This window comes from Abramis brama (genome assembly GCF_963993115.1).
Source record: "Abramis brama genome assembly, chromosome: 1".
Taxonomy (NCBI): domain Eukaryota; kingdom Metazoa; phylum Chordata; class Actinopteri; order Cypriniformes; family Leuciscidae; genus Abramis; species Abramis brama.
The window spans coordinates 62,355,929-62,369,907 of NC_139963.1; the positions used below are offsets into that span (position 1 = coordinate 62,355,929).

Consider the following 13,979-nt stretch of genomic DNA (forward strand, 5'->3'; position numbering starts at 1 on the left):
TGCCGAACGTTACAAAAGACGTTGGTGCCTACGTCTACATGGCCTCTCTGAGCAACCAAACGAAGATGTAAAGGCAAGAGTTGTAGAAATTTGTAACGTTGTTGCCCCTGAGTCTTGCAAAAAAGGTTTTGAAGTCATTGACATTGCTCACAGGCTTGGTAAACCGCAATCGGGTAGGATTCGTGCCATCATTGCTTTATTCACGTTACGGTCTGTGCGTGATGCCATTTGGAAGAATGCCAAAAACAACGAGTTCCTGAAACAACACAAGCTTCGCTTCGTGGAGGATCTGACCAAAGAGGAAAAAGACAGACGATCGCTTTTATGGCCACATGTGAAGAAAGCACGCGAAGATAACAGGAAAGCCTACTATGTCGGGTCCAAGGCGTTCATTGAAGGTATTGAGATTAAACTGAACGCAGAAGGCCAAAAGATAAGCTGAATAGTAGCCTACTACGGTAACTGATCCTCAGACATCTGAGATGTATGGCCACAAACGCATGCACGGTTGTTGTTTTTTTTGTTCAAACTTAACAACGTTTTTTAGTTCATATATAATGTTCGTATATTGAACTATACTAATTTTGTTCTGCTTTTGAAATTGAGGATAAACCAAACCCTCCTCATACTTCTGTTATTTTTTCTCCTGTTGTAACTTGTTATATTATAACGGAGTTATCACTCATTTCACTTAATGTAAAGGGCATTCGAGATATTGTTAAAAGAAAAGCAATATTTTTGTTTTGCAAAGAAATGAAGGCAGATTTTATTTTTTTACAAGAATCCCACTCAAGTGTGGAAGATGTTTTATTTTGGAAGAATCAGTGGGGAGATGATCTCTGGTTAGCTCATGGAAACAACCATTCAGCTGGTGTAAGCACTTTGAAAGGCAACTTTAGAGGAAAAATTATTTGTAACAAATGTGATGTTAAAGGGCATTGGGTAATTATAGTTGTTGAAACTAGCAGTAATTTGTTTATATTATGCAATATTTATGGTTACAACTCTTCTTCTTTAAATTGTGAATTGTTAGACACAATAGAAGAAAATTTCAATATTTTCTCAACTAAATTTCCAACAGCAAAAATAATTATTGGCGGAGATTTTAATATGGTTCATGACAATGTTCTAGATAGATTCCCCTCCAAAGTCTTTAATAAAAATAACATTCTCCAGAATTGTTGTAATAATTTAGCTCTTATGGACATTTGGAGATATAGACACCCCCTTGTTAGACAATTCACATGGAGCAATAAACAAATGACTCTGCAATCGCGTATTGACTTTTGGCTAATTTCCTTAGACTTGGAACAAAGAATTTTACAAGCTGAAATTTCCCCAGCTATTCTTACTGATCACAAAGTTTTAACTTTAAGTATTAAATTTGAAGATATCCAGTGTAACTCTCGAAATGTAGGCTATTGGAAACTAAACAATTCACTTTTATACCATGAAGATTATGTGAAACAAATCCAATTATTAATAAATACATACTGGCAACAGGCAAATATTAAGAAGGAATATGGCAAGATATGGGAACTATTAAAATTTGAGATAAGAAAATATAGTATTCAATTTGGAAAAAAATTGGCCGTGAAAAAAAGAACACGTATTCAAGATATAATTAAAGAGATTTCCAATTTAACTCAAACATCTACACACCCATCTAATAATGATGTTTTAGATAATTTGCAGAAAGAATTAGACCATATTTATCAAGAAAAAGCCAAAGGTGCTTTTGTAAGATCTAGAAGAAAATGGATGGAAGAAGGTGAAAGAAATAGTAAATATTTTTTTAGCCTCGAGAAAAGGAATGCAGAAATGTGCCTAATTAGAAAATTAAAAATAAATGACTTTGTTACTGAAGACCTAGACACAATCTCTAAATTTATTTCTAAATATTATACAGATATATATTCATTAGGAGAAGAACAAGATAATTCAATTCTTCTTAAAACCATTAGAAATCCAAAATTGCTATCTTTAGAAAGTAGAGTTGAATGTTCTGAAAACCTTTCTCTAAGTGAAATTGAGTTCTGTATAAAAACACTTAAAAACAACAAATCCCCTGGAAATGACGGCCTTTCATCAGAATTCTATAAAGCTTTTATAAACGATATATCTAAATTCCTATTAGCAGTATATGAAGAGGCCATCAACAAAGGATCCTTACCTACATCACTTAGACAAAGCGTCATCACATTGATCCCTAAACCTCAAAAAGATAGACTATTATTAGAAAATTGGCGACCTATATCATTATTAAATAATGATTATAAAATAATGGCAGCAGTTTTTGCAAAACGGATGAAAAATGCTTTAAATGAGATAATTGATGAAACTCAATGTGGTTTCATGAAAGGACGCCATATCTCCTCTAATATTCGTTTAGTTATTGATTTAGTAGAATATAGCAATTTACTAAATGGTGACCCTTTAATACTCTTTTTAGATTTTAGAAAAGCTTTCGATACAGTTAGCCATAAATTTATATTTGATTCCTTAAAATTCTTTGGTTTCGGGGAATATTTCATAAAAAGTGTAAAAACGATGTACTATGGTAGTAATAGCTCTATTAAACTTATTAATGGGACATCTCCCAGATTTGAAATAAACCGAGGCATTCGGCAAGGCTGCCCAATTTCTGCATTCCTTTTTTTAGTTGTAGCTCAAGTGTTAAGCAATATGATAAACCAACACCCTTTTAAAGGAATTGAAATTCATGAAAGACAAATTAAAATATCGCAACTTGCTGATGACACAACAATTTTTCTTGGTGATAGTTCTGAGGTACCTTTGGCTTTAAACATGATTAATAGCTTCTCAAAATTCTCTGGATTGAATTTAAATTTATCTAAATGTGAGATCTTACAACTTAAAAACAACAACCTATCCACTGTGTGTAATATTCCTGTTAAAAGTATGGTAACCTATTTGGGAATTAAAATTTCTAAAAACACTGATGTAATGGTTAACTCCAATTTTTTGCCTGTTATTGAAAAAATACAAAAGAAATATAACTCATGGTTAGCAAGAGATCTTTCTATTCAAGGGAGAATTCTATTGAGTAAGGCAGAAGGTCTTTCGAGAGCAGCATACCTTTTCTCTTCACTTAGTGCCTCAAAGGATATATGCTCACAAATGGATAAATTACTCTTTAATTTCATCTGGAAAAACAAACCTCATAAAATTAAGAAAAGCGTTCTTGTTAATAAACTATCTGATGGTGGATTAAATGTTCTTAATTTTACTATTTTTAACCAAATTCTAAAAATAAATTGGCTTAAAAACTTTTTAAAAAATCAAACAAGTATATTTAATATAATCCCTTATTTTTTGTTCAAGAGACTTGGGGGATTAAACTTTTTGTTGCAGTGTCCTTATATGACCGGTAAACTTCCAATTGCTTTAGCTAACTATCATAAACAAACATTACTTTTCTGGTCCCTTTTGTACAAACACAATTTTTCTCCCAGTAGGTGTTTTATATGGAACAATAGTAATATCATTCATAATAAAAAATCTTTGTACATGGAGAATTGGGTCCAACACAACATTTTAATTGTTAGCCAACTAATTGACAAAAATGGGCAATTTTACACCTACCCTAATTTTATTTCAAAATATGGTTTATTTGTAAATGAAAAAGAATTTAACAAAGTAATTAAGGCTATTCCTAATGGCATACTAATATTAAACAAATTTTCAGATGTAGATATCAATAATACATCTTTACAAAATCCTCAACTCTTTGTAAATGGTCTCTCTTTATTTGATAAAGGTTTTAATAACAACTTTATAAGAAACTCTTTTAATGTTGGATCCAGTCCTCCATGTAAATCAAAGTGGCTTAAACCATATTGTATATCTTGGCGCAACATTTGGACTATGCCCTATAAGTTTATCATTTCTAATAAAGTCAAAGAAGTAATATACAAAATTATTCATAGATGCTATCCTGTAAATGCAACCATTAGTAGATATATTCACGCTGTTTGTGATAAGTGCACTTTTTGTAACACATCACTTGAAGACATTGAACATTTATTTTTATATTGCCCTTTTTCTATTTCTTTTTGGACTGACTTTAAAATAGATATGACAAAAAAATTAAACAGATGTCTTAAGACCCTCATGACATTTTACTTTGTTTCCAAAACCCTTTTTTTTCTGAAAAACAAAATTATATAATTAATCTTTTTATCATTTTGGCGAAATTTTATATTCATAAGACAAGAATAACTCAAAAGAAACCCTCCTATATTGCCTTCTATAACACTGATCTAACAATATATTTTGAAACTCTTTCAAACATGAGATCACAAAATAAAAAGCTTATAAAAACAATACAAATATTAAAGCTTTTCAAATACATATAAATGCCCTGATATTTTATACTTATATTTTTGTATTTGTTCTTATGTTTATGTTTATTTTATAATAATAATAATTATTATTATTATTATTTTGGTAAAATATTTTGAGCTGTATTGTCAATACTTTGTAACCATTTTGGGTTTTTTTTTTGCATTGTACTGAAATGTTTTTGTATTTGAACTGACTAAATAAAAATAAAATAAAAAATAAAAAAACTAGTTCTCTTCCGCAGTAGGTGATGCAGGGAGTCTTGTGATTGGTTTTCAAGCCAGCCAATCAGAATTTAGCAGTCTCATCTCTGATTGGCTGGAATTATGGCATTTTGTAACGCTGGGTTGTGTTGAGCAAGCGAGCCGTCTGCGCTTAGAGAGCGCTCACGGCTGGTATGAAAGGAGCAAGAAAGTGAAACTTTGCACATGCGAAAGAGAACGTCCGCGCACATCCAAATACTTATTTTAAATGCAAAATTGATTTTCGTTCGCTCGCAATATTTTCTTATCTGCGAGACGAACATTTCTCCGCAAAACTCAGTTCACGCGCGTGCGAAATGCCCTTTTCCACGCTCAAAATGTGATCTTGCGCGCGCAGAATTGTGACCGAAATCTCACCCCATAAAACAGTAGACCATCCAGAGACTTCTGGCACACTCTTCAACATACTATGCTTTGGGACACTTATTTTAATCTCACACACTGTTTAGGAAGGATAGTATGGACATTGAGACGCAGGGCGAGGCTGTGTTTACGTCCACTTTTTATGCTCACCCCTCGCTAATGTTGCACGAGTGTCCTCTACTGGTGAACTCTTGAAATGAGTTTGAATGAAATGCTCTAAGCCCTTGATCACTTGGAATCCAACATGGAGCTGATTATAAATTATACGTTTGTTTTACACAGCATTATATAGGCCTGTATGTGTGCTTGGGCTGTTGGAGAAAATATATATTTTTAAAAATCTAAATAAAAGTCTAATATCATACTATATAGAGTTGTGTTGTGCGACACGCTTCATGCCGCAATGCATGCTGGGAGCCATGAGTTTTATACTATGGGTGGCTCCCAGCATGCATTGCGGCATGAAGCATGTCACCATTGTCAATGGCTTTTGTCTTTGTATATAATTGTCCCCATTCATCCTTTTCACAGACTCTCAGGGTCATTCGACTACAAACACACCAGGTACATAATCACAGTGTTTTGTCTTTGTCTATAAATGTCCCCAATCAGGGACGTGCACAGACATTTTGAGGGGCAGGGGCTCAAGTGAAATAAAGGGCACTTCTCATAATTACGTTTTTTTTTTTTTTTTTTTTTTTAACAAAAAAGTATATATATTAACGCAACTCTGACTTCCTTTTTAAAAAATTAATTAAAAAAGTTAATTAATTTTATCTTCCTCAAACTCACGCAATTATTTCATTTTCAAAAGATGTCTACAAAATAATCAGTTCACACAGAAACCATGGTCTCCTTAGTATTCACTAGGTTTATAGAGCAGCAAAGGAAACCATTCCACAATGTGCATGTTTTGAAAACATTTTCTATGCTACTAGTTTCAAGTATATATGAAGAGTTCAGATGCAAAAGCCTCTAAGTGCCATCTGAAATTTTCTTCTAAAATGAGCATTTTTTTTCAAGTTCAGTAATTTAACTTAAATGACAATTAATAGGTAATTTTCATTGCCAGTAATGTGAAATAAGTGAACATAAACATACAAGCTTGATAAAAAATGTTCATTATAAGGAAATTTCAGATGGCACTTAGAGGCTTTTTCATCTGAACTCTTCATATTTAGAATAACCTAAATAACTGCATCAAGCAGAGGGGCGTGTTTTACTAATAATTTATTTATTTTTGCACAAGGCACTACATCGTTTTAATTATTTTGGTGTTATCAGAATACATAACACTTTCAAATTAAACTTCCCAAAATAATTGAGTAAAAATTCAATAAAAGCCCATGTCAAGTATGTATTTGTGGTTGTATGGAATACTATTTTATAAAGGTTTAGAGGAAATAAAAAAAAGTTAAATTACTCATAAATAAAAAGTTAATTTATAAATATTGTTATTTTGAATGTTTAATGTTTACTTATTTCTACTCAGTTTTATTTATTAATGTACCAGATGCAGTTACTCAGATTTACTACATTTTTTAGAGTGTATCCTCCATCTGTTTGCATCTGTAGATTTCTTCTAAATTCACCAATTTAGATTTCTAAATTTCAGGGGGAAAGACTCTTGATGTAAGTCATTAACTGGGGACGTTCTGTATGCAAATTAGGCGTCAACTAGTTAAAATGCGCACATTTGCATCTAATTAACAGGGCAATGCAGGTAAATAGGATAAACAAAATAACTAAAGCATATCACCTGGTGGTGATATATGCTTATTTTATTAACTTATTTTATTACATGGCTTGGTTGAATTCCATGGTCTGTTATTTCTTGATAACAGACCGCTGTGCGGAGTATAACAGACCGTTGCCATGAAAAACAGAGCGTTGCTATGGACTCACAGGATTCTAACCGTAGAGACGGAGCGTACTATTTTCTTTAGCGGAAGCAATACAATCGGGTTTAACAATCGGGGGAGAGGGAGCGCTTCAGAACTCCTGACCTGATATTTAGATATACTATTCTTCAAAAAATATATTTGTTTGACAGGGAAGCTGTGCGCAAACAGAAATATATATTATTTTTCAAAAATAAAAAAAAAGCACCCCAGAAAAAAGGGCACTTTCTCTCCAGGAATAAAAAGGGCAGGTGCTCAAGCCCCCTTTGATGTCTATGTGTGCACGTGCCTGTCCCCAATCTGCCCTGTCCGTCTCTGACTCTGTGCTCGATCTCTTCTTCAGTCATAGTGATTTCTGTCGCTGCAGTCGCTGTTCTCCTTCTTGCTCTTCTCTGGCTGATCTGCAGAAAAAGAGCTGGTGAGTTTTCAGATTTACTCCTTTACAACAATTAAAAACAGTTCAGATGAGCAAACAAACACATCATGTTCAGACTGTAAGTATCATAGAAACATGTGGATTATTTGAAATTCTCAAACAGAAGTTTATTCCTGCTGAGAAATCCTGTAATGTCAATATCAACAAGTCAACAATCATTTTTATTATTCATTTTAATGCTTCAACAAAATCTGATTGCTTAACATTGTGTTTGATCATAAATACTCATATTTCATGAGGCTCTTGTTTTCAGATAATAAAAGAGGGACTGACGACTCTGCGGTGAGTTCAGTAATGCAGTGATTTAGATTTGATTACTGTCTTTAAAGCTCAATAAAGTGTCATTCATGCAGTTTAACTGTTTGTTCTGAAGGTCAAAGATGAGAATGATCATAAAGGGACGTATGAGACGATCAACATGTCCATTCCTCCCGCTGCAAGAGCCAATGTGAGTCCACTAAATCATCAAACATTACGTTCACTGTCTGTTCAATAATGTGATTTAAAAGCTTTTGTGTTCTTCTACATATTATAGTGAGAGATATGTCTGTTCTGTGTGTTAAACTTGACTCTCTGCACGTTTGCATTGATGTTTAGGAGCAGACAGATGATGTGACTTATTCTGAGGTCACTTCTTCCAATACAAAGCCAGTAAAATCACTCAATGTGAGTAGATACCAGCACATGAGTTTGACTCTCAGATAAATGAAGTTCATGCTCTAATAATAATAATAATAATAATAATAATAATCGCTGGGGTTCAAACATTGATGGACAGAATCTGTGCTGTTCTTTCAGGATCATGATGATACAGTGACTTATGCTGCCATCAGAGGAAGAGAAGATCAACCGCAGGATGAACTTTACGCCTCTGTGAACAAGAACAAGACCTTCACAAATAAACATTAATGATACAGAATATGAATGAGATTTATTGTGAATATTTAAAAAATACAATAAATATCTGTATATTTTAAACTGTTGATAAACACCAGTGATGCGTGGGTTGATCCAAAAATGAGCGGTTACCCGCGGTTACGAGTCATCCAAACAATTTTTTAATGATATTCGGGTCGCGGTCGGTCTGGTCGTTTGAAATAAAGATGCCAATAAAAACCTTTGTAATTTATATAATACTAGCCTACCTGTTTTTGTTTGTCTAGAATGTGTTATAAAGACTTTATTAACATATTCTATATACCCGCACCCCTAGTTCCTACGTCTATGGCCCAATGACGCTACGATGAGCATTTACTACTTTTAAAAAATGCGGGTCAGGAAGCGAGTCGGGTACAGTATTTTCTTTTCTTTTTTTGCAGTCAGAATTGTGGGCGGGTTAGTTTAAAACGCATCACTGATAAACACTGAGGGCTACATTTGCACTTCAGTTTCACTGTACAACCACAGGTAGACACTGAAAGCCTCTCACAGGACACGATTTTTATCTCATTACACATTTTATCAACAGCTTATTAATATTGTTCATTTTTATTTTCTGCTGGCTTGGATTGTCTTTAATTGATTAAAATATTTCAGTGTTAATTAAAGTCAGTAAAGAGAGAGATCTGTCTCACTCACTTTTACTTAAAGGGGGGGGTGAAATGCTATTTCATGCATACTGAGTTTTTTACAGTTAAGGAGTTGGATTCCCATGCTGAACATGGACAAAGTTTAAAAAATTAAATTGTACGTTTGAAGGAGTATTTCTGTGCCAAAAATTGTCCTTCCGGTTTGTCACAAGTTTCGGAAAGTTTTTTTCGAGTATGGGTCTGTGTGACGTCAGCTGTGGCGTAATTTCCTTATATGGGTCCTAAGGGCACTTCTCCCGGAAGGGCGCGCGCGCACTCGTAGACCAGAGCAAGAGAGCGAAAGCAGTACCTCATCAAAGTGCTCTGCTCGGCTTTTGGGAAGTCAATGTCACCAAAGAAGTGTGTTTTTGGTTGCCAGGGCAAGACAACCCTGCACAGATTCCCAAAGAACCCAGCGTTAAGGGACCAGTGGATGGAGTTTGTTTTTCCTGAGCATCAACGGAGTTGTGTAAGACTGTTTGTTCCCTGCATTTCGACGATGATTGTTTTATAAACAAAGCCCAGATCGACGGATTTGCAGATCGTCTAATGCTTAAGGATCGAGCAGTCACAATGATAAAGGTTCGCGGTCGTGCGTTGGAACCGGGCGGTGAGTAAAACTGCTTCAAATGTCTCTGTGTGTTGTTGTTAGCTCGGCGCGTTAGCACAGCTTTAGCTTCGCCCACACGGCACGCCTCCAGCCGCTCGTTTTTTTTTCCGGAAAGACTCGGTACAGCCTATCTTTCTTTTATAAATATGAAGGATGCAATACTACTCTATAGGTACTCAAGATTAACAGGAGACTGAGTGAAAATGAGCATTCTCCCCGAGCCAGAGCCAGAGTTTTTAAAACCCTTATCGCTGGTTCCGTCCAGCTCAGAGCCCTCTTCCGCCATGGCCGCCCGAAGGGTCCTCACCACCATGGCCGCCCGAAGGGTCCTCACCGCCATGGCCGCCCGAAGGGTCCTCTCCGCCATGGCCACCCGAAGGGTCCTCTCCACCGTGGCCACCCGAAGGGTGCTCACCGCCGTGGCCAGCCGAAGGGTCCTCACCGCCGTGGCCACCCGAAGGGCCTGCACCGCCGTGGTCACCTCCTCTGCCTGCACTGTCGTGGTCACCGCCTCAGCCTGCTTCACCTAGGTCACCTGAGCCATCCTGGAGTCCGTCTTCCTGTTCATCCTCCAGTCTCGGACACCAGGATGCCCACCCCCCCCCCCCCCCGTACTCTGCCGTTTGCGGCGCGGGACGCGCCTTGCGGGAGGAGGGAGCTATGTCACGGTCACGTTCACGTTCTTCTCCCTTCATCTGCCTTCACCTGTTTGTGTGCACTACATTCCCCAGAATCCTCCGTGGCGCACACCTGCACTCACTCTCTCAATCACTAATCATCAGCATCACCTGCACCCCCTCATCAGTCTCACCCTTTATATTCAGCACTTTCCCTTCACTCCTCGTCTGGTCTCGTCTATACACGACAATTCAAGACTCACAGACTCCCTGAACACTTACCTGGTCCCTTACCTGAGACGCGAACGCCTTCCATCTGTCTGCCAGCCATCTTCATCGATCCTCCATCTTCGTCACCTGCAAGAAAGAAAGAAAGAGACTTTACCATTCAGCTAAGCATATTCTGATTATCTGTGTTACTGTTACTCACCTATTGTCTTCATCTCCGATTCATTCTGCAATTAAAGCATTAAACTTACCATCTTGTCTGCATCATCTGTAAACCCTGACAAATAGCACACTAATAGACATATATTGTAAAACAAATGCACTGAAAAATAAAGGAAACTTTCAGAATTAGTTTTGTACTAATGTCTATACTTGAAAAATATATAAGCACATGATCTTTTATTTTGACGGAAACTGCATCGAGCTTTTATTTTGGCGGAAAACATGGTTTACAAACGCGTCTCATTAAAATTATACTAAATTACGGTAATGGTCAACTATGCAGATGTGGAAATGCGTTACTGGGTAATGGGTTCCTACACTCATGACATAGCCTAAGTGTTTTGAAAGTAACTGTTAGTTCTGCTTACCGCAGGCTCTACACTTTCTCATCTCTGTCCTGATCCTCCTCACTATCCTCATCATCAGCCACTGGAGCTGATGAAGGTCATGCTGATGAAGAAAACATTTTGACACTTTTTACAGCGTCTGCTTGAAGGGCCCGTGTCTATTTTTCACGCTATTTCTCTGCACATTCCTTGCGTTTCTTCTCCATCTCTCAGACTATTTTGACAGATACACACTGACACACTGCACGCTTGCTCAAAGCCCAAAGGGGGAGGTGTTTAAAGATGTGATTGGACCAGCCCAGTGTCAATCAAGATCCAATGGGCCAAGGTGTTTCATGGGCCGGTCAGCTAACTTATCAGAAAAAAAAAAATGACGCAGACTTTTTTTTAACTACATTACACCGGCACGCACTTAACCCAGCGCCGCCAATTAAGCAAAACGAATGGGCCGCTGATGTACGAGTTTTATGGTCCTTTAAGATGAAAAAGAAAAAAAGTATGAGATGTTGGCCCAAAAGGCACGTCAGCCCACTGGGAATCTCCCGGTAATCCCGATGGCCAGTACTTGCTGCCTGGGCATAGAGTGCATTTCACGCGAATAGTTTTGTCCTTTCGAGCAATCAACTGAAAGTAATGTGAATATCGCCACTGGCCGAAACCCCCTGTCTCCGTCTCCATTTCCCGCTCCCCTTCGCACCAGCAGCTACATCACTCAAATCGATCTCTATGACAACGGTGCAAGCACACACACACACACACACAGGCATGCACGCACCACTTAAACAGATCAGAGCTTTACACGCAGGCAAACACGGCTTGGGTAACGCAGGAAAGCGCTTTCCTATAGTCTAGTAAAGTAGTGTAGTTGTCACGGGGTGACTATGTTCAGTGGGGGAGGAACGCACACGCCAGGGAAAGGGTTTCCCTCGGGGAGTGTTTTTAATGTAACACCCAGCAAAATGGCTGTTTCCTGTGCCTGGATGTAAACAGTGGCTGCGTTCGAAACCGCATACTTCCCTACTATTTAGTATGGGAAAAAGAGTAGGCGAGCGAAAAAGTATGTACGAATCCAAAAGAGTAGGCGAGAATTACCTGGGCGACGTACTAATTATCGCGAGATTCGGACTTAAGTGCGTTCGAATATGCCTACTTTCCTACTATATAGTAGGCGAAAACAGTACGTGAAGGAAGCAGTACGTTCGAAACATCGATATTCATAAAAGAGTAGGCGAGAAGTTCCCGGATGGCTTACTGATTCTGGACAGATTTTTGAGTGCTCAACCGATGGATACTCTTCTATCCCAGGAGGCCACGCGAGAGGATACGTCATAAAAAAGAAGAAGAAGGATAGGTCATACTCGAACGTGACGGAAAGGATGACGGACGAGACTGTTTTCAAATGTGAGTTTTACAAATCAAATGATCGCATGTGTTGAACTACTGTACAGTAAACTGTTGAATTGTTGAAGGTGTAAAGACGCTATATATTTGTGATTTTGCTGTAAATCACATTTTATTATGGGATAGGATGAGCAGCTTACATATAGCTAACAGAGAAGCTCCAGTAAGGACACATACGTCTCCAAAGTGGATTTGCATACATTTTAAACCGTATACATCTTAAATACAATTACTAAATGTCTATTTAATATCTGGCAAGAAACTCTTCTATAAGAATTGCAGATTACTACGTCTAATAGACATGAAATAGGCATCTGAGTGATGTGTGCTATTATGTAGAACCAATCTATAAAGTAACTAAACATAAGTTATCTATTTTATTTGTCCATTAGTACTGTTGATAAATTAAGGAACATTTATGTAGGATAAAAAGTTAAAACAACCTCAACATGTAAATGTAGTGTTGAGCTCATAAATCACAGAGGTATGTGAGTCTCATGAAGCTGAATGCTGCCATCAAAGGCTTTGTGACATTACAGAAATGAATAACAACAACTATTTAAATATTAAGTTGTAGTTTATTTAAATTATTGTAATTTCAAACTGAGCTACTACAGCACTTTTCTGATTCTTGATTTCTGTGCATTTGCTGCACAGCTGTTGTGGTGGAGCAGGACCTGCAAGGAAAGATGATGGCGGCATTTGTGGAAAAAATGCATTTTTGTCTTCTAAAAATAATGACTGCTTTTGTGTTATGTTTGTGCATTTTTGCAGCATCTGAAATGTCAGCAGACTGGTGTGAGTACTGAGGATGAGGAGCCCAGAGCTGAATCCTGGAGATGGTGCCATGGATGAGACCCTCCATCACTCCACCTGCCCTCATGAGACCCTCCACCTGCCCTCATGAGACCCTCCATCACTCCACCTGCCCTTATTGCCTCAGATTGTGAAGCACAACACATCACGCAACAACCTCCGGCACGAAGGCACGGCTCACCTCTGGCGGTCAGCTGATTCATCAGAATAAAGCCGCAGAATAGGAACCGCTGTGTTGAGACGGCAGAAGGATGTGGGGTTCAGCGCCTGTAGTCTACATACATGATTGTAGTTTGAATAAAGCTTTGTTTCATGTGTTGACTTGTATATGCATTTGTTTATTGTGTGATGGTGACTTTGATTCATTCTTTAACTAATTTATTAATATTTCTCATTGTTGTCAGTAAATAAAATACAATTAATTCATGCTTTATTTATTGTTTGAATGAAAATGTAGGTATGTTCGCTATATACACATCTAGAGTGTATTCATGCATAGCTATTTCAAATGAAATACATTACATTTTGTTTGTTTTATTGAATTATATCATTTTCAGTAAAAAGTAATATAATTAATTGGTCAGCATTTATCGTTGTTATTATTGTATGTTTTGGGGTGGGATAGCAATGCAATTCGTTCTGGGGTAATATTAATTTTTAATAATGATACTTAAATTTTTCGAGTATAAAATCAACAGTTTTCTCCAATCTTCGCACAGCAGCCCTTTGTGCAGACATTACAAACGCTGAGGAAAACCGTTCTAGGTAGGGCTGTCGAGTTACTGATGTTATGAGGTATATGTGTATATATATCTATCTATCTATAGGCCTATATATATGTA

General features: G+C 37.1%; 2 protein-coding genes and 1 long non-coding RNA gene across 3 annotated transcripts in view; all 3 read left to right on the plus strand.

Moving 5' to 3' along the window:
• LOC311077892 (uncharacterized protein) overlaps window positions 1–8,425 on the plus strand; it is a 432,016-nt gene extending 423,591 nt beyond the window's left edge. Inside the window, exons 10-13 of the mRNA XM_084106524.1 lie at window positions 7,582–7,610; window positions 7,702–7,776; window positions 7,926–7,994; window positions 8,127–8,425. Coding sequence (XP_083962650.1) covers window positions 7,582–7,610; window positions 7,702–7,776; window positions 7,926–7,994; window positions 8,127–8,237 — 284 coding nt within the window. The 3' untranslated portion in view covers window positions 8,238–8,425. The remainder of the gene's footprint in view (window positions 1–7,581; window positions 7,611–7,701; window positions 7,777–7,925; window positions 7,995–8,126) is intronic.
• LOC311077845 (uncharacterized protein) overlaps window positions 1–13,979 on the plus strand; it is a 372,280-nt gene that overhangs the window by 244,480 nt on the left and 113,821 nt on the right. The gene's annotated exons all lie outside the window — the stretch shown is intronic.
• On the plus strand, window positions 12,183–13,454 carry LOC311066347. Its single transcript, XR_014603061.1, has 2 exons — window positions 12,183–12,321; window positions 13,096–13,454. It is a non-coding gene; the product is annotated as an uncharacterized lncRNA (long non-coding RNA).